Source organism: Lissotriton helveticus, chromosome 10 (genome assembly GCF_964261635.1).
Source record: "Lissotriton helveticus chromosome 10, aLisHel1.1, whole genome shotgun sequence".
Taxonomy (NCBI): Eukaryota; Metazoa; Chordata; class Amphibia; order Caudata; family Salamandridae; genus Lissotriton; species Lissotriton helveticus.
In genome coordinates this window covers 505,670,871-505,690,738 of record NC_136071.1, presented here as the reverse complement: position 1 = coordinate 505,690,738, position 19,868 = coordinate 505,670,871, and the positions used below count along the sequence as shown (strand labels likewise).

The window sequence follows — 19,868 nt, the reverse complement described above, 5'->3', positions numbered from 1 at the left end:
TAACACATCATCACAGGCTGAACCCGTGTTCAATCAGAAGTGTTAACCCCGAAGAGAAGTGGAAAGTTACTAGACTGCCAAAAGTTCTACAAGGCCATTCAAAGGCCGAATGGGCTCTAACCATATTCCAAAAACATAACGTAATAAAGACACAACATTGCTCCCTGGAGATCTCCAGAAAAGTATCTGTCCTTGTGTTAGGGCGTGCACATTTTTTTTAATGAATTAATAAACATCACAAAGCATCCATCTCCAGTGGGCCAAGAAATCTCAAGTAACGATTAACTTACTTTACTTGCTGCAGATCCTTTCTGTCAGCCGAGCCAAGACTCTAAAAACAAAGAAAAGGAAAGGCACATTAGACCCAGTGACTTGGGAAAACATATTATTTATCAATAGCAGATTCTTGTGGAAGAGCTCAACAGACTGACTGCAGGACACCGAAACAGTGGCTGCGCTGCAGTGCAACATATGAATTCAGGCATTGTGCGTCACACGTTCATATGGAAGGTCACCTTTGCTTGTCACAGTAATCCTATTTTCTGACTGTGCCTCTTTTCCTAGCACTGCAGACCTTTCACCTTGCACATTTGCATTTCCAGAACATGTACAAGTGCAATACACCTGCTCCTTTAAATTGAAAGAGATCGGCCTGATAATGTCATCTAGGCTGTACCACATCACTCCCACTTCCCTCTTTGGCAATCCAAGTGGAGATCCTGGTCTCAATCACACATGATCTTTTGACAGAGCTGTAATGATGTGTTCTGTAGAGGGGATTGGTCTGGACAATTGTAAAAACTCAGAATCAGGCACTAAACTATTACGAACTGTGCTCTGTAACAATAAATCAGTAAGGTTATTACTGGAAGCATCTACCAACTAGTTTAATAGTAATAGCACATTTTCTAACGTACATGACTCCCTCAAATGCGGTGTCCAGCACTAGATACGGGTATTCACAGCCCTAAGAGCAACAATTAAACTCCCCTAGATCCCACACTGAAGAACCAAGGGGCATATTATCAAGGACAGGCGATACATTATCGCCGCTTTTATCGGCAGGAAACTGCCGATAAAGCGGCGATAATGGCCTTGATAATATGCTCTATGAATTCCAATCGAAGCCCATGTTAGATGTGTTCACCCTTTTTGGCCCACTCCACAGTTCCAGAGTCTTTCAATCAGGATGCTATGGGACATAGTGTTGAAGCGCCGTGAGATCTAATAAAATAAGTGCCTCAGAATCGCCTGCTTAAACACTGCCAGGTGTATGAACTATACTCATGATCCAACTATTTGTGAAAAAGTTATATCACTAACCTTTCTGCAATTCTATATTCTAATTCTTAGCTGACTGAGATCAGAACTAATTCACAAGAATGTTCACATACCAAAGACGTTGGGGTCCTTGTATAAAAAAGGTAATTCTTTAATTGTCTCCGTCATTAAAAAAGTTTCTAGCCAACATGCGTTTCGTCCATTGGGATCTCTCCCTAAGTCTTCATCAGGGCAACAAGTGAGTTCACCTACACCATAGGAAATTTAATACTAGCGCGTCTTACATTTGAATGATTGTTCAGGCTGACATTGTATGTACAAGGAAGTTATCTGTTGATAATCAAGCGGGTCCTATGGAAATGGAATCCTGCCACTCTGCACCCGAGTATCTCCTTTGTCGCTAGCTGAAATGCTGTGAAAGGCATGAACTATACTCATGATCCAAGGAGCGGCTCGGACAGGTAAGAGTGGTGAGCGGGGTGGAAGGGACTTCACAGATGACGATGAGGGAACAATAATTATTTATTTAATTTTCGCTCATCGTCGTCTGTCGAGTCCCCCCTCCACCCTGCTCCACCGCTATTACCTGCATGGGCAGATAAAACATGATCCAACTCTCAGTACATCACAACCTGTTGTTACCTACTGCATGCCACCCAAGTGGTCTGAGAGCGGGACAGAGCCATACCGAAACCATAAACAAAACTGAAACGTAAAAAACTACAACTGATTTTATTTTTAACTGTGTAAGATCTGCACTGATTCACAAGGAAGGTTTGCCCACCTGTGAAGCATCTGTGCAGAGGCGTCTCCTCTGCTAAGGCGCAGGAGTGTTGCACCACTGCTCTACGAGCAGTAGTTAATGGAGAAGTAAAATGATAATAACCAGCATTATTATCATTTTAGTTTTCTATTTCCTGGTGGGGGCAGGGCTGTACAGGGCAGGGGCCAGGGGAGGAGGGGTTGCCCACTCTAAAGTGCCCAAAACGGTTTGCCCGGCCCTCTCGGGCCAACCATAATGGCCATGCACACTTTGCATATTCTGCACCCAGGCTGCATTACAACCTGGGGGAGACAGCCATGACAACGCGTGCTTTACAGCGCGCTGCCATTACGACGCTGCCATTACAACGCAAGTTGTTACAACGACTTGCGCTGGATGGCGCTAGAGACTAAGGAATAGTAGATTTACTATTCCAACACCTTCCCTACTGTTGCGTAGGCTGGAGTTGGAATAGTAAATCATACTATTCCAAAATCCAGCGCCTACAGCGCAAGTCGTTGTAACGACTTGCGTTGTAATGGATGCGTCGTAATGGCAGCGCGGTGTAAAAGCCTGCGTTGTCATGACATACATCCCAACCTGGGCACAGAACTTGCCCAGGTCCCCATTCCCCGTCTGTGCACCGAACCACGGCGCTAAGACCAATCACAGTGCTGCTTTGGAGCATTGGGATTGGCTAGGGGAGTCAGGAGCCTGGGTGCTTCCTGGTTCCTGCTTCCCAGGAGTATAAGTTGTCAGTGGCAAGCGGACCTAGAGGTGGCGGCCGGCCTGAAGGTAAGTGCTTTATTTTTTATTATATGAATTGATATCCACCCCGCCTCCTCCCCCCTGCCCCGCCACCCCCAGTAAATAGTGTCTACCACTGCATTTGTGAAACATTTAGGAGCATTTTATGTACCATTAACTAGCTTCTAAAGGAGGGATGCCTTAGGGACAGCAAACTAGGAAATTTGAGAAATTTCAATATTTTGGATAAAAAGGGAAACTCTCTCTCCTAGATGTGATTCGTTTGCTTAAATTCTGGGCTGTCTACTGCCCTTACCAGCAACATGAGTAACTGAGAGACTGTTCTGCAGTCTAAGTTTTAAGGATATCTCTCTGCAGCCTGCAGGGTAGCCTTGCTGTGTTTCACATTAACCTGTAAAATATGTGCAAACTGATAGATATCTGTCATACAGCTTGACCACATTAGTGTAACAAGGGGTAACACATGCTGAAATATGTCAAACTAATCTTCTTAATGGGTGAATACTCGCGACAACCAATCTCAGAGAAATTGCTGCTTCAATTGATAATTTTTTTGTGTGCTCCTGAGGTAACGTCTTCCATTCAAAACGTCGTGTAAAATCTGATTTCAGCACATCCTGTACAGGGATGTGTCCCCCTGGGAACTACTCGAGTCCTAAAGATAGGCTTCTCGGGTTATGCGTCAAAACACTGATGAGAAAAGGGGTTCAATTCATCTGTTTTATTGAGATCCTTGTGATTATTCTTGATTTTTCACATATTCAATTCAAAAGATGAACCTTGTATCATAATGACTGGAACATGATGTGTATCCAATGCATTTCGGGTATTTACCCTTCGCCAGGGCACAATCCTGAAATAAACATTTAATACTATGAAGGGACGAAAAAATGTGTGTTGTAATCAGTATTGTAGGACGTTATCTCGTGATGTGATGGTGGTACGTTAAAGTGCACAAGGTCCCATGAGCTGAGTACAAGTGCAAACCAAAGGGTTGAAAACGTCTCACTAGACTCATTCGTGTTAGTGTAAATGCCGTGCTGTAACCATGCTATGTAACGTGTGCTCGTGTAAACAGAAGACGTGAAGCTAGTTGCTGAATTGTGAATTGTGACTTGCTTTCGTTACTCAGGTTAGGCGACCGTACTATGCATTGTATTCAAGGGTGGCAGTGTATTATGCTAATATTTGTGTGTTTCTAGATCGTGTGGTGTGTGACAGTTCTATTGATATTTGCTGCACTTTTGATATGCATATAGCTCTGCAGCCATGCAGTGCTTAATTTGCAAAAAAAATAAGTGCCAGGGCTCTCATCAGGAGGCCACTGCAGCTTTTGCCACACACTGCCCCTACCGTGCTGCCAATGATAGAAACAACACAACTACTAACTATCACACTTTTACAGGTGTGACAATTCGGACTATTCGGGGACCCAAAGCTGTAAGAATGACTTGGTTGGCAGGTTAATAGTCATATTTTTAATGTGTATTGAATTAATAATTAACTGTTGCTATGGTCATCTGTAAGGTGGCCGGACAGCGCCACGTTGTGGCAGACTGTAACAAGTGCCGGTGTTGAGAATTAAATGCTGGTGCTGAGCACCGGAAACCACCGGCTCAAATTAAGCACTGTGCACGTGCTGGTGTGGGAGTACGTTCTAATATGCGCTATTGAATATGACCATTTATACACGAGATTGGAAAGTTTGTGTGTGATGTTATGACTCACTATAGAGTACTCTTTGATGTCCTATGAAATTCCAACAATGGGTTAACAAAGTTATGCTGGTTGTGTGTAATAAAGGTTGTCTATACCATAGAAATGCAGGTTGAATATTGGCTTTGGACAATGAAAATGGTGAAGGTAAAAATAGTTATACTCAAAATCGAGAGTGACTAGTATACATCAGTGTGGTGTTGGGTGGTGCTTTCTGAGGCTGGGTAAGTAGCCTTGGTTGTTCTGTGGAAGGAATGCACACGGAAAAGTAATACTACCTTCGGAGTCACATATATACAAATCCTACAGCAGCCGTATGGTTAGGCTCAAGGCATTGATTAATATTGAAAAAGTGAATATTACTATATTGTCTGCCATATTTTTAACCATGATTTATTCATTGTATGTAAACTTGCCATGTGGGACAAACCTATAGATGTATATTATGTAATCATCAAAGGCATGGTGCGTTTATCTTTTAGTATGGCACAGAAGAACTTTCCAATCTGGGCATGATTTTTTGGTCATTTCGGATATGCACATATGTGGGTGTGTGTGTGAGCAGAGGGTCTGTTTGCGTGTAGGGTTTGAGGGTGTGTGTGTATGGGGCTGATGGTGTGTGTGGTGTGGATAGAGGGTGTGGTAACACAATTTGGGCCTGCCAGATAATTCAAATGAAAGATAGTCTCTTAGAGGGAATTCTAGGCACAGGAAAGTCCAAGTGGCATTAAAGGCATTGCCTCTATCCTCTGTGGCAGCAGCTGCCTTTCCCTGATTGGTACATTAAAAAACTGTGGGGCCCACAAGCCATAAAGAGAGTTAGGGTCAGAGCTGGAGTTAATGTCCCATTACTTACTGGTATTCTTCATTACCCTAATTACAGTCCTCCTCATCCCAGTCATGCCCCTCCTTTTTAGGTCTCGCCCACGCAGCGCGCATGCGCTGCATAGGAAAGAGACTTAAAGCCGTCGATTCCCTTTTTGAGGCAAACTCGTGCACGCGTTCCATTGCCTTCAGTGGCAACGCGTGCACTTGGGGCGATTGCCTCGCGGGAACCAACGGCGATAATTAATACCATATGGTGCTGCGAGCGGCAGCACCATATGGTATTAATTATCGCCGCTGGCTCCCGCAAGGGAATCGGCAGGCCCCCTCCCCATGCTGCCACACGAGGCGCGCGCGCTTGTTTTTTCGAGTACTGCAGGCTGCCATGTGTTCCATATCAGGTTTCAAGGAGCTGAAATGGAAGAACTTCATGTTATTCTCCTATTTGGTTCGCTACCCCTTTTTCTCAACATGGTTTCTTTCCTTTTTCAGCAGACCCTGCAGGCACGGGTGTTTTAAAATTAGCTTTGTTCGTCTTTCAATGCTCGCAGCTCCACCCAGTGGCTTTTTTTAAATATATGCTTTGTGATCATTAAAACCCCTGTAAAAGAAACACCCACTATGTTCTGAGCTGTTCAGTTCAATCTGCATAGAAAGGCCATGATTGCGGACACTACACAAATGCTTAAACTGCCAGGAATACAGGGATGCAATAAGGCAATATCTACATTCTTGCCCAGTGTCATCAACACCAAAATAATCTGAACTCCATTTACTTAAATCGGCCTTTAGTGGACTCAATATAGAAAGACCCCCCTCTTTGGTGCGGCCTGGACACAGACGTGCAGGAGTGCGACCTCTTCAAAATGTCCCCCATTCCACCAGTACAGAAACGTTCTCCAGTGCTATCAGCACAGTGAAATAAGGAGAGGAATGTCAGCTATGCCACTGAGACACTATCATGAGTAGTCATCAGTGCTGAAACGCTTTGTGATGTCGGCAAAACCTTCAGTTGGCTTTGGTACGAATATCCTTTGTATCCATTTACATTTCTACATCTTAAACCTGGCTACAGATCACCGAACGGGGGCAAGAATGAGGCCATCTTTCTGAAATGAATCAGTGAGAATTAATGCCCGATATACAGAGCAATTTTATTTTAGAATCGAACCTCAGAGGATCAGAAATACCTGCTGTTCTATCAGAATACAAAGGAACCCCCTGCCATCAGTATGGACATGTATAACACAAGTAACTTTTATTTTTTGAGAAGCCAAGAGGCATTCATTTATTTCTATTCAGATCCTCATGTAGTTGTATCTTGACATTAATGTTTTTTTGGTAAGTACAAAAGAGGAGCAATGAAATGCACTGTGCTTTGTGGGTACTGACGTAGACATCCCTGCAGCACTGGTTCTTGGATTGTGACCTCAATCCAGGAACTGGTCCCCATTCTTAAATATGTTTTAACTTGACAACCACACATTAGTGTAAAGGCAACATGTATGACTGTGTTTAGTTATTTAACAAAACACAGCGTCTTTTTTTCTTTTTACACTTTTTTTTCTGAATGAATCCTTTATATTATGAGTAAATATGACCGCCTATATGTGTTTCGTCCATCTAGACTTTTTCCAAAGCTTTTTATGTAGTGAAAGATTTATTTTGCCTGATGTCTAAGAAGTAATACTGCATATTACAGAATGGAAATCTCTAATAGACGCGTAAATACAAATAATCTAGGACTCTGCAGAAGAGTGTTCTGCTGTAGTGTCCTTGCATGTCATGAATATAGACTCTTATGTGAGTGTTTTGTTTTGGTACGTTTGTGGAGGGTAAGGTCTTGTAATGATCCTTACAGATGGCAGAGATTTTTTATTTATCATGCTGCTTATATAGCAACGACTTCACTGCATGCATAGTACATCACTTCACATACAAAGATAGATTTCATAGAACTAGATAACAGCACAGAGATTCACATCGCAAATGCAAAATTGCGAGGAAAATAGAACAAGAATAGAAGCTACTGTAGCAAGGGATGGGTCCAATAATTATCCTGTTGCAAATGGAGCTTGAATAGTGAAGTTTTAGAGCCTTGCAGAAGGCTAGGGAGTTTCCATTCTTTTCCAGTTCTTCGGGGAGGTTATTATAAGTCTTGGGACTTGATAGGAGAATGTTTAAGACCTTTTGATTTTTTTTACTTCAGTTTCGTGAAATAGTGTTTTTTGTTTAATGTTTCTCTGGCCTCTTGTGGTGTGGAGCTTGTTTTTTAGGAATGAGTAGGAGGGCCAGATAAGGTGTTTCGCCTTGTGAGTGAACAGACTATTTTGAATTAATTTCTAGCCTCATGTAGCTGCCTGTATATGTCTCTTTAAATTGATGTGATGTCTATGTTTTTTTGCTCCCTTCACCAAGTGTGAAGCAGTGTAAGATGGCTGAGAGGTGCTGCCGAATATTTGGGGAGGTCAGCTAGCATGGTGTTGGCATCATCAAGGTGAGATTGTACCAGCTAATTAACCAGTTTTAGCCAGCTAATATATGTGGGTTTCCACAGTTTGAGCTATTGACATTGCAAATGATAATGCCTTTTATTTTTGTTTTCGTTTTTAAAACATAAATAAAAGGCATAGTCATTTACAATGCCAATAGCTCAAACTTTTTTTGTTGTGTCTGGTCTTGTTAGTAGCAGGCATGTAGACTGGTGGAAGCGGCCTTTATTCTCTCAATTTTTTTTAATACTAGAATGTTAGCGTGCCTGTCAGGAGGCGCGACAACCTCGTATTGTAAAGACTGGGACGAGGAGGCCCTATGAGCGGGTAATGGTGCATTTCACAAGGCGCTCTGGCTTCTGGGAGGGAAGAGGTGTCAGGGTTCGAGGAGGCGTGCTTGTCATGACGCTGAAGGCACTCGCCATACATAAGGTTGACTCACCGAGACCACCAGAGTGTAGGGCCTTCTCTGTCTACCAGTTCTTGAAGTGGACTCCACATAGAGAAGCGCTGACTCCTTGTGCTTTAGGATTTCAGGCTCTTGGGCTACAAGGGGAAATGATGTAATCATGTTAGGTGAGAGGGTGAGTGCAGAGCGTTGCATTGTAATGCAGGACGTGTAAAGGGGAGGAAGGACACGCACTCCTGTCTGTTAGATGCTAATATTTAATATGTGAAAATAGATCTGTGGCAGTCAATAAATTCTGTGAAACATGGGGGGGGTTGCTGCGGTTTTAGAAAAACAAATAAAAGTTGATGAAAAGCGCCTGTGCTCTGTATCCTTGGTGATAGTGTCTGCTGAATAATGCCGAGCCCTGTGCACCTGTTCAATCCCGCCAGGCCTGGCTCACACAGACCTTTTGTTTTCATGCGGTAACGAGACCCTCAGTCCAGCTCCGGCTCTTACACCCTGGAGGAACATTACAACTTCCTGTTAAAAGCTAAGGTTTAGATGAAAAGGGAAGGAATCTTTTCTTTTGTCCGGCGCGAGGAGAACTCACTTGATGCTGTGCCGCCATTTTGTCGGGGGGACCCCAATCTTACCGAGATTAATAAACAACTCCTAATCACCTGGGAGCACAGCAGGTTCATTGCTCTTGCAGCGCAGCCGACCTCAGTCCCTCTACAGAGCAGGTCTTGCTGTGCCCAGGTCAGAGGTCAGACGCCATTGCACACTCTTCAAGTACATGCTCTCTTGTCAAGTGCCTCGCCTGGGAAAAGTGCCCTGGGGGTTGGGTCTCGTGTTCCCCTGGGATGTTACATGAACACGCACAAAAGAGGACTAATTGTTTAAAAGATACCGTCTACCCTCTTGACTGCCCCACCTCGAGGCAAGCATCTTAGGCAAAGCCTTTTGAAAGGGCAGGCCTCTCTCATCACCACAGCGGAGCGGCTATCTTTGTCAAGGACATTTCAAGTTCGGATTGGGGTGGGCAGGCGGCTACAGGCACCCTCACCTCTGACCTTCACGCAGGGGGCTCCCAATCATCTACCCCCTCTAATTCCCCAGTATTTTACATTTTCAGCGGTTCATTTGTAAAAGAATCAGTGCAAAGGCCCAAAGTTTTACAGAGAAAGACACAGCCAGCGCTACTGAATGTCGGCGTGCCAAATACCATGGCTTCATCATCTTGATTCCAACTCAGGCTTTTTAATGTTATGTTACCAGGTACTTCTTAAAAGCGCATGGCCACTCCCAGGAGTGTCCCAGCGCTATCCCTTTATCTCACTGTTGCAGGTCCCTGTGTTATTATCCATTTGTTTCGGGTTCTCTTTCTGTCGCTTCCTCCTGCTCCTCCTTCTGTGTTTTTCTCTCTCTTGCTCAAAAGTCTGATGTCCAAAAATGAGTGCAGATGGCGGGCCCCACCTCAACTCCCGACTTCAACTATGCATTGGTAATCTCTAAAGCTTTCCCGTAGACTGGGGGCCGAAGGAGCATAAAAACCGAATCTGCACCCCGCTCAAGATTTTATCTATGAAGACGATGTCCAAGGATTGAATAGAAATGAATGTAATCTTTCGTTTGTCCCCCCCTTTCCCCCATCACATTCCTTCCTTGGAGGTGACCATGCCCAAAAGACCCTTTGCTGATGGCCAACAGACACTCCCTTCAGCATCTCAGTAGACAACTAAAGTTCTCTCCAGCACAGGTACTCTATGCCAGCATCTGAATGCTTGGCACTGACCATTCCTGAGTGGCCGAGACTGCATGGGGAGGCGGATTGTTCCTTACTTTAATGCTATGCACAGATTCAGAGTCTAGTTACCTAACCGGATCGAAATGAAAGATGTGTGCATTACCACATTTTTACAGTGCAAAAGTCAAACTCCACAGTAAACTCCTGGTGCAGCCTGACTAATGGCATGATTATTTAATGAAAAACATAATTACTTCTGGGGCCATCTTCCACATCCACTATTCCTTACAGCATAAAGGGGCATTGCCTCAAGGTGTAAGGAAGGGATGAGGAAGTGGCCCCAGAAGGTAAAGTGAGACTTTACTACTTACTGCCTCACAGGCTCCACGTTTGCTACAATCACTTCAGGGAGGAAAACAATAGACCAAGCTGAAAATAACTAATTCGTCAGATTCATTTTCAACCCTATGGGTTTAACCCCTTGTGTTGTGGTTCTGATTTAAGGCCTTTGGTCATAATCTCTGGACATTCCATAGTCCAAATATTCAGCGCCATTGAGAGTAATATGATGGTTTTTATTATTTACATTGCTGAAGGAGCAGAGGGGTCCCATTAAAACGTTAGTGAATTATTTACAATGATAATTAATAGTACACTGTAGTCCCCCAGCTGCGTCTATACATTGTATAGGTTAAGCAGTCTTAAATCTGCAGAGGTAGAAATTAATGAAAAGACTTGACCAAGAAAGGAAAGCACTGAAATGGAGTCATTGTTCGACTTCTTGTGCAGGTGCCACTGGAATTTATTAATTCTGCGGCCACAGTGTTTCAAGCATGATAATGTATCACAATTGCCGCATATAATCCATTATCTGCTGCAAAATGTGCAGATTTTCAACAACAAAAAAATGGTGTTGCAGCACAGTGGAATGCCCTACACAAAGAGCTGACTGGTCACCTTTGGGTTGTTTAATGTTGTATTTGGGTGTTAAACTGGTATGAATTAGGTGAAACATTTCCCCAGTCAATGGTAACATGTTTAACAAACATTGACGAGGCCAATAGGTCTCACCTACTCTACAGCTATTGGCTTGTTGATATATCTTATTCATTTGTACAGCAGCGCGGATGCTGTGCGGGATGGCTGATTTTTTTTTTAAAGTGCTATGACATAGCCAGCGCTGGCCGCATCATAACGATTTTTTGTTTGGCAGGGCGGGGGTGGGGTGTAAACGCAATTTTGTGGGACAGGATGGAATAAGCAACACTGTAGAAGAGGCGGGAGAGACCGGGGAGATGGGGCAAACAACAGTGCAGGAGGTGGCTGGAAGAGGCAGGCTAAGCAGCAACACAAGTAAGAGAATGATGGACGGGGAAAGCAACAACGAAGGGGCAAGCAACAGTGCAGAAGCGGGGCATGTGGGACGAGGCAAGCAACAATGACGGGGCAAGCAATAAAGTGAGAGGGATGTAGGTTGGATAGGGTAAGCAGCAAGGTGGTGAGGTAGGCAGAACCAAGCAAGCAATAACATATGAAGGACGGTGCAAGCAATGATGGGGTGAGCAAGGACGACAGGGCAAACAACAACACAGGCGGGGCAGAGTGCAAGCAGCAGGACAGAAGGGTTCAAGCACAACATGAAGCAGGAGTGTATTGGGGAGATGGCCTGCAAACCCATGTACTCTTAAGGGATACTGCACCTAACAGAAAAAAGCAGCTCTGAAATTTCGAGCAGTGCAAGGACATGGGGCACGGAAGCAGTACTTGGGCCATGCTCCAGGGGAGGGTCAAACAGACGAAGAGAAGCCGGCATGCGCTAACCAAAGGGTAGCAATGAACTGAGAGTGCCGATGAAGCCAACTTCTGTTAAGCAATAATACAGCTCTAAGCCCTCTGTAAATAAACAACCTGTCGCACAAGCAACAGTGCATGCACTGTCTCAGGCAATACATAAAAATAACAAAATAATGTATTAGTATCACAAAGTTTGCTGCTTTACACCTCATCATTTTCTTTTTTTTGATGCATAGCTTAGTCAACATTCCAGCATGATGTCAATGAATAGGGTCGCATAATTCTAGTGGCTCTGGTCATGGGACATTCCATTAACATCAAAGGGGTCATTCTATATCTCGGTTGGTGCATGACGCAGGACAGTTAGAAATGTGGTGGTTCAACTCTAAACCACCCACCATTAACAAAGAAAAACACAAATAAACAAAACTCAAAAACCGAGAAGACATTAAAGTAACAATACTTTGCTTCTCCCATCTTCCTGTTTAGTCATCAAGAGAGCGGTTAAAGGTAGTCTGCAGTACGGCAGCGATGAGTTTTATGTGGTAAGAGGGAGACAGGTCAGTAAGAAATAAATAAACAGTCAGAGACGGTGCCAGGAGAAGAAGAGCATTACTGGGAGACACTGGATGAAATAATTACAGCAAGGTGCTTATAGCACTTTCTAAGCGCTGCAAAGGGTTCTCACAAATGCAGATACGGCTGGCATACATGAGCAGGCGGCAGAACCACCATGGGCGAATGAGAAAGGGTAGCAAAGGGCAGAGAAAGCCATTAGGGGAGGAGAAGAAATGCACTGATGGACAGAGGAAAGAGGTTTCCAGAAATGACAGGCTGAGATGCTCGCCATAGAATCCTTCTCATCAGAGTAAAAGATGAGAGATCGCAGCTCAAACCTTCCCTGCAGCACGCACCGTCTTCTCGCTGCGCTCTGGTCAGCTTCTCCGCCTGTGGTAAACTGTGCCAATCCGCCATGCTCCTCTGGAGATCTGCCACCCCCCCTTCACCTGTGATCCATTCTGCTCTCTCCTCCTCCACCCCAGGGCATCGCCAGGCTGAAGGCTCGAACTGCGCCCGAATCACCTGTCCTGGATCAGACCGCAGGGGAGAGAGTCAGAAACTGGGCGAGGAGAGAGTGCTCGGAGCATGCCTGCACTCCAGTGACTGTTGTACTTTTACAATCTGGTTGCCTGGCAATGGGCTGAGGGCAGCTCCAGAACAGAGAAGCAGTAGGGCAGAATGTTAATCAATGGAGCGCTCATTTCTCCCCCGTCATGCTCCTCCCCCGACCCACTACCCCGCCTGCTGCCACCTTTTATCTCTTGTCTTACTGCATGAGCAAATATTGCTTTCACTCTGACCCCGGCTCTCTGGCGGGATTTTCATATTTGTTCAGTTTCTTTGCAAGCCCGTTCTCACACCATGTTCTGGGCTTTTCTTACATCACATCTTGTCCTGGGTAGACATTGCTGGAAATAAAAGAAAACTTTCAGCTGTGAAAACATGGTGATAAGAAGCAGTACGTCACAGACGACGGAAAAGAGGCTACTGGACACACGGGTGATGTCTTGAAAAATGGCTACTAAACAAGCATTGGCAAAGTAAACATATCTGGGGTTGGCTCTTGCCTTTTATCTCTGATATTGCTTTTTTGTTGTCATTATTGCAGAAATGTATTATTTGGAAAGCTGTTGGGCCCTTATAAAAAGACACTGTCTAAAAGACAAAAAAAATGTGAGTTTCAAAAAAACACTCGTTGCCATAGTAGTCACTGGCAGTGAAGCAATCAATCGATGAGCATTTGTATAGCGCAAGCACTGTACCGAAAGGGATATCAGGGCGCTGAGGGTGCTGTGTCTTCATCGAAAAGCCAGGTCCTGATCTTCTTTCTGAGGTCCGTCAGGGAGGGTGCTGAACGGAGGTGGAGGGACAGTGCGTTCCAGGTCTTGGAAGCAATGTAGTAGAAGGAGCGGCCCTCGCTGTGCCTGCAAAGGATGGGGTGGGCGTGAGGGCGAAGAGTTGGATTGCAGGTGTCTTGCAGGTAGGTGGAAGTTCAGTCAATGGTTTATGATGTTCCTGGGTTGTGTAGGGCCTCGTATGCGTGTGTGAGGACCTTGAACTGGCACCTCTTCTGGATTGGTAGCCCATGGAGAGGTTTCAGGTGGGGGGTTTGTGGGTCAATATGGGGCGGTCCAGAATGAGTCTGGCCACGGTGTTCTGTATGGTCTAGAGTCTTTTGAGAATCTGGGTGGAGCTTCTGGCATAGTGACCGTTGCCATAATCTAGGCAGCTGGTGACCGGGGCCTGCATGACTATCTTTCTGGTGTTGATTGTGAATCATCTGAAGATTTTGGTTTTGGCATTGGAGGGTTCCTCGGTAAGCGAGGATGAGTTGAGTGTCATCAGCATATTAGATTATGTTTAGTCCGTGGGGTATGACAACATCTGCAAGGGGGTCATGTAGATGTTGAACAGGGTGGGGCAGAGGGATGATCCTTGGGGTATGGTGCCTTGGGTGGGGAGTTGAAGGGATGTAGCTGGATGCTCTGTGTGCATCCTGAAAAGAAGGAGGCGATCCACTTGAGGGCGTTTTGCTGTAGGCCGACGTTGTGGAGTCGATCACTGAGAGTGTGGTGGGATATTGTGTCATATGCAGCAGAAGTCGAGGAGGATCAAGGCCACAGTTTCTCTGAGGCTGAAGACGGTTCGGTCGACGTCTGTGGCTGCAATCAGCATGGTTTCTGTGCTGTGGTTAGCACGGATTCGTGATTCTGAAGCATCAAGTAGGTGGTTGAGTTCTAAGTATTTGATGAATTGTTGGTTGATGGCTTTCTTGAGTATTTTGTCTGGGTAGGGGAGCAGGGAGACGGGTCAATAATTTTTTAGGTAATTGGGGTTAGTAGAGGGCTTCTTCAGGAGTAATCTGACCTCTGCGAGTGTCCATCCATCTGGTAAGGTTGCTGTGGAGATGTTGAGGATGCTGGTGAGTTCCGTGCTGTTTGGGTGACTTCGAGGGTGAAGAGATAGTGAGGGCAGGGGTGGCAGGTGCCCCAGAGTGAATGGAAGATATGATGGTTGTGGTGGTCTGAGTGGTGAGCGGAGACCAGGTAGTTATCATTCGGCTGGTGTTCGCTGGTTGATTGCAGTTGTCATGGTCAAGGGTGGTCGGTTGAGGGTCAAAGTTGTTGTAGATGGTGGCTTGCTGTGGAAGTAGTTAGAGAGGGTGTAGCAGAGTTCTTGGGAGGGGTGGATAGTGTTTTTTGTGATTGCCGGATTGGAGAATTCCTTGACAATTTTGAAGAGTTCCTTCGTGTTGTTTGCCGCGGTGTTGATGCAGTGAGCTAGCTTCCTTGATGTATCAGTGGAAGTTGCTGAAGCCTGCTTTTTGGGCATCTCTATCGGAGGGGTCCTTGGTGATGCACCATTTCTTCTCTAGTCGGTGGCAGTTGCGCTTAGTGGTTCCGAGCGCTGAGGTGTACCAACCAGCTGGTTTTGAGGTTTGTTGGTCTTTCAGGTTTCGCAGGGCACACTTGTTGGCGAATTTGTTGATTCAGGCAAATAAGTTCTGGATGGCCTGGTCGAGATGTGCTGAGGTTTCAGGTTGTGTGGGGCTGAGGGCCTCAGTCCACTGTGTCTTGGTGGCCTTGCCCCAGCTGAGGTGGGTGAATCTGTGGTGCTTGGCAGAGGTGCTCTGGGAATCAGAAATGGTAAAGTGAACAATGGCGTGGTCGGTCCAGGTGAGTTCTGTGGCATGGGTAAATTTGATTCTGTAGTGGAAGGAAAAGATGGTGTCAAGTATGTGTCTGACTTTGTGAGTGAGTTCAGTGAATAGTTGGGTGAGGCCAATGTTTTTGAGGTTCTCCATCAGGGAGATGGAGTTGATGTGGTTTGGGTCGCCAATGTGGAAGTTGAGATCGCGGAGCAGGATCTAGTGGTCTGAGTCGATGTCAAGAGGGTGATAAGGCCGGAGATGGTGTCACAGAAGAATGGTTGGTGTCCAGGGAGTCTGTAAGTGAGAGTGCCTCTTACTATGGTCTTAGCATTGATTTGCATCAGAAGTTGAGATGTTCCATGAGGGGGCATTGGGTCATTGTTGGTGGCGGTGCGATGGATGGTTTCCTTGAAAATTATGGCAATGCCGCCACCGTGTTTGTTGGTGCAGTCTCAGAGCATTGTCCTGTAGTTGTTGGGGGTGACGGCGGCAATGTCGGGGTTAAAGAAGCCACTTTCAGTGATGAAGGCAACATCTGGGTCAAGGGTGGTGATGGTGTTCCAGACTTCCATGGCTTGTTTGCAGAGAGAGTGGGCATTGAGCAGGATAGACTGGAGTGGTTCCTAGTTGTTCATAGTCCTTATGGAAGAAGCAGCGTGGGGTCTGGAGCCTAGAGGTGGTCCGGTGTAGCAGGAGAAGCGGCAGTGGAGGCAGGTGAAAGGTCCTTTGGTTGATCATGGAGAGGAAGTGAAGCAGCTGTTGTTGTGGCATCTGGGGTCCAGAGTCAAGAGCTTCTTGAAGGTGTAGCAGTGGATGGTGGGAGGACCTGGGGTCCTGGCACAATCCAGGCTTGGACAGGTGCAGACAGGCTTGCCTTTAATGTGATGGTGGCATGGCCGCACAATGGCCTCCATACCTAGTCCTGGGAGGTGGAAGGGGTTGCCAGGAAGGTGGGAGGGCGGGGAGTGGGAACGGCGATGGGGTGGGAAAAAAATGCCGCAGGAACCAGCGGGAGACAACCAGACTAGCGTCTAAACCCAAAGGAGAATGCCGAAGATGAGATTGTAGATTACCCCCAATGAGATAAAAATAAAAGTAGTGTCTTGAACTGGTAGCAGCAGGGACTGGGATCACAATCCCAGTCTTGAGGGCTGTCAGGCAGTGGCAGCTCCTCCGCTATGGCAGAGGAGCATCTCCCCACTGCTTCACAGCAGTGCCAACTTTAGAAACATAAAATAATAATAACTTAGCTGTTATCATTAAATGGTTTTTATCTGTCGGCGTTGTGGGCAAACAGATGGGCGGGATTGCTCTGCTCTGGGAGCAGGGTAGGAGTGTTTTGCCCACTCCTAAGTGCACAAAGACTGTTTGGCCTGCCCTCCCGGGCCGCCTAAAACAGTCATTCACACGTCCTTGTTCTCCATGCAGGCTGTAATTCAGACCAATCACAACACTGCATTGCAGCGTTGTGATTGGCTTAGGGGAGGGAGTCTGGCTGCCAGCTTTCTGTTCCTGTCGGAGGCAGGAGAGCAGGAGCAGAGAAGACGTGGGATCCGGCCTCAAGGTAAGTTACATTTTTAATTGTGTATTTCCCCCATTCACCCCACCGTGTGACCCCCCTGCAGGCCCCCTTTCACAACTCCAGCGCCCGCGCACCCACCTGCGAGCCATGCTGGACGCCCCTGCTGTCAGGATCTGTTCAGCATCAGGGAGAGGAGCACAGGACCAGAAGGTCAAGGGCTACTCGCTGGAGACTGCGCAGTGGCCTCCATAAGTAGTCTTGGGAGTTGGGAGGGGCTGTCAGCAAGGCGGGAGGGTGGGGAGCGGGAACAGTGATAGGTAGAAAATAGTTGAGGCGGAAACCGGCGGGAGACTGCGAGGTTGCTTCTAACCCCAAAGAAGAGTGCCTATGATGGGATTGTAAGATTACCCCCAGTGAGATAAAATAAAAATAATAGTGGACCTGTGGTATTAATTAACCTCGGAAGAGCAGAAGGAGCAGCCAGCCAGCAGACCTCCGGGCAGTGGTTTTGAACTGGAGGCAGCAGGGACTGGGATTGCAATTCCCCTCTCGAGGGCTGTCAGGAGCTGTTCAGTGGTGGGAGAGGAGCGCAAGGCCAGTGGGGAACTACTTTGTGAGTTGATTGGGTATGCTACTTGTGAAAGTAAAGAATGCCATTACCCACAATGAAGTTACTGAAGTGGCGACAAGTGTCCCATTTCCCTATGCTGTATGCTGTAGTGAGCAGCAGAACTTTTTTAAATTATGCAATATTAATTAAATGGATGAAGAGGACTGACTGGAAAGGCCCTATAAGTAAGTATATTATGCATATAATTTAAGTAAAATCAAAAGGTCTTGGCTAATGCCATACCTAAGAATGACCACAGAGGACTGGCCTCCAGAGATATCATGCTTTGTTTTATTACAGGCCAAAACCTCTGCAAAGGTCAGGGCAAATTCAGTTGATCACGCCTGACTTTGCTCAAGATTTGCTTTTCAGAGGTCTTAGTTTGTGCTGGCATTCTGTAGATTCTCTGTTGGCTATTTATCACAATTTCAGTTTGTTTTCATAAATAGATTTGTCCACTGTTAAGTAAAGGACACCAGAATCCGATTAATTAAGGATTTATTCCATGAATTGAACATCGACAGAGTAAGCCTCCTTCAGTCCTTCTCTCTGGCTAACTGCAGATAAGAATCCTGGTTGTTAGGAAGAACGACTGAAGAATGGAATCTACAATTAAAAGCAAATAATTTGTTGTAATACAGAATACATTACTCGCACAGTGACACGAGGTACACGCTTTATTTAAAGGAAACACAACACATCTTCCTCCTTAATAAATATGTAACAAATGAAGATACAAATAATAATAACATAACAAACAAAAAAATAAAATATAATATTCAATTTGATTGATCATCACAAAGAAAGTTTTCTAACCATTTGGGTTTAGTGCGAGTGCATGCAGAATGATCACTAGCATCATCATTCCTAACTTCAGTCTTGACCGACGTTGCACCATAAACATCTTCAGTAATTTTGGTTGTATCAACTGGAATACCACCATCAACCACTGTTCCAGATACCTCAGTACTAACACTAGTATTAACCATGCTGCTCTTCACAAAGGAAGATTCAACAGCAGAGCAATCACCAGTGCCAATAACAGAAGACTCCTCAGCAGAATGACAATTATTGCTAGTACCAGTATGAATAACGGTTTGCAGCCATTATCCCGCATTTTTTATCCCTCGGACCTTTAGGCCGCATACCATATACCCGCAAGGACATTGACCTTGCATACCATCATGCCGCATTTTTTCAAAACGCATGTGCATTTATCACGCATGCCTTTACAACGAATTACGTTGTAAAGGCATGTATGGTAAATGCATTTGCGTTTTGAAAACCATGATGACGAGAGAGATAAGGGGGTTTGGGTTAATTTTTTAGGGGTGGGGGTTGTGCCGGGGTAGTTATTGTGTAGTGTAGTGTTGTGTTAGTGTAGTGTAGAATTGTGGTGGTTGTTTAGTGTGGGGTCGTGCTGGGGGTAGTGTTTTAGGGTTTAGGGTAGTGTTGTAGTGTTTGTGTAGTGTAGGGTCATGCTGGGGGTAGTGTTTTAGGGTTTAGGGTAGTGTTGTAGTGTTTGTGTAGTGTAGGGTTATGCTGGGGGTAGTGTTTTAGGGTTTAGGGAAGTGTTGTAGTGTTTGTGCAGTGTAGGGTCATGTTGGGGTTAGTGTTTTAGGGTTTAGGGTAGTGTTGTAGTGTTTGTGTAGTGTAGGGTTATGCTGGGGGTAGTGTTTTAGGGTTAGGGTAGTGTTGCAGTGCTTGTGTAGTGTAGGGTCATGCTGGGGGTAGTGTTTTAGGGTTTTGGGTAGTGTTGTAGTGTAGGGTCATGCTGGGGCAAGTGTTATAGGGTTTAGGGTAGTGTTGTAGTGTAGGGTCATGCAGGGGTAGTGTTTTAGGGTTTAGGTGTAGTGTTGTAGTGTTTGTGTAGTGTAGGAGCATGCTGGGGGTAGTGTTTTAGGGTTTAGGGTAGTGTTGTAGTTGTTGTGTAGAGTAGGGTCATGTAGGGATAGTGTTTTAGAGTTTAGGGTAGTGTTGTAGTGTTTGTGTAGTGTAGGGTCATGCTGGGGTGTAGTGTTTTAGGGTTTAGGGTAGTGTTGTAGTGTTTGTGTAGTGTAGGGTCATGCTGGGGTGTAGTGGTTTAGGGTAGTATTGTAGTGTTTGTGTAGGGTCATGCTGGGGGTAGTGTATTAAGGTAGTGTTGTAGTGTATGTGTAGGGAAGTAAAGTGCTTTATAGTAGTGTTGGGGGGTCGTGCTGGGTTGTGTAAATGTAGGAAAAGGACTGTGTGTCAAGGGTGGGTGGT

The 19,868-nt window shown here is 45.6% G+C and overlaps 1 protein-coding gene across 2 annotated transcripts in view; it reads right to left on the bottom strand.

Moving 5' to 3' along the window:
- LOC144784313 (ankyrin repeat and fibronectin type-III domain-containing protein 1-like) overlaps positions 1–19,868 on the bottom strand; it is a 2,450,348-nt gene that overhangs the window by 901,193 nt on the left and 1,529,287 nt on the right. Inside the window, exons 1-2 of one of the 2 annotated variants that reach the window (XM_078663013.1) lie at positions 12,692–12,956; positions 291–331 (exon numbers count right to left, since the gene is read on the bottom strand). Coding sequence is in view for 1 of the 2 variants with exons in the window: in XM_078663012.1 (XP_078519138.1) it covers positions 291–331 (41 nt within the window). In the remaining variant the exon portion in view is untranslated. Of the gene's footprint in view, positions 1–290; positions 332–12,691; positions 12,957–19,868 lie in introns of those variants that run through there. The other variant, XM_078663012.1, reaches the window with a different exon arrangement.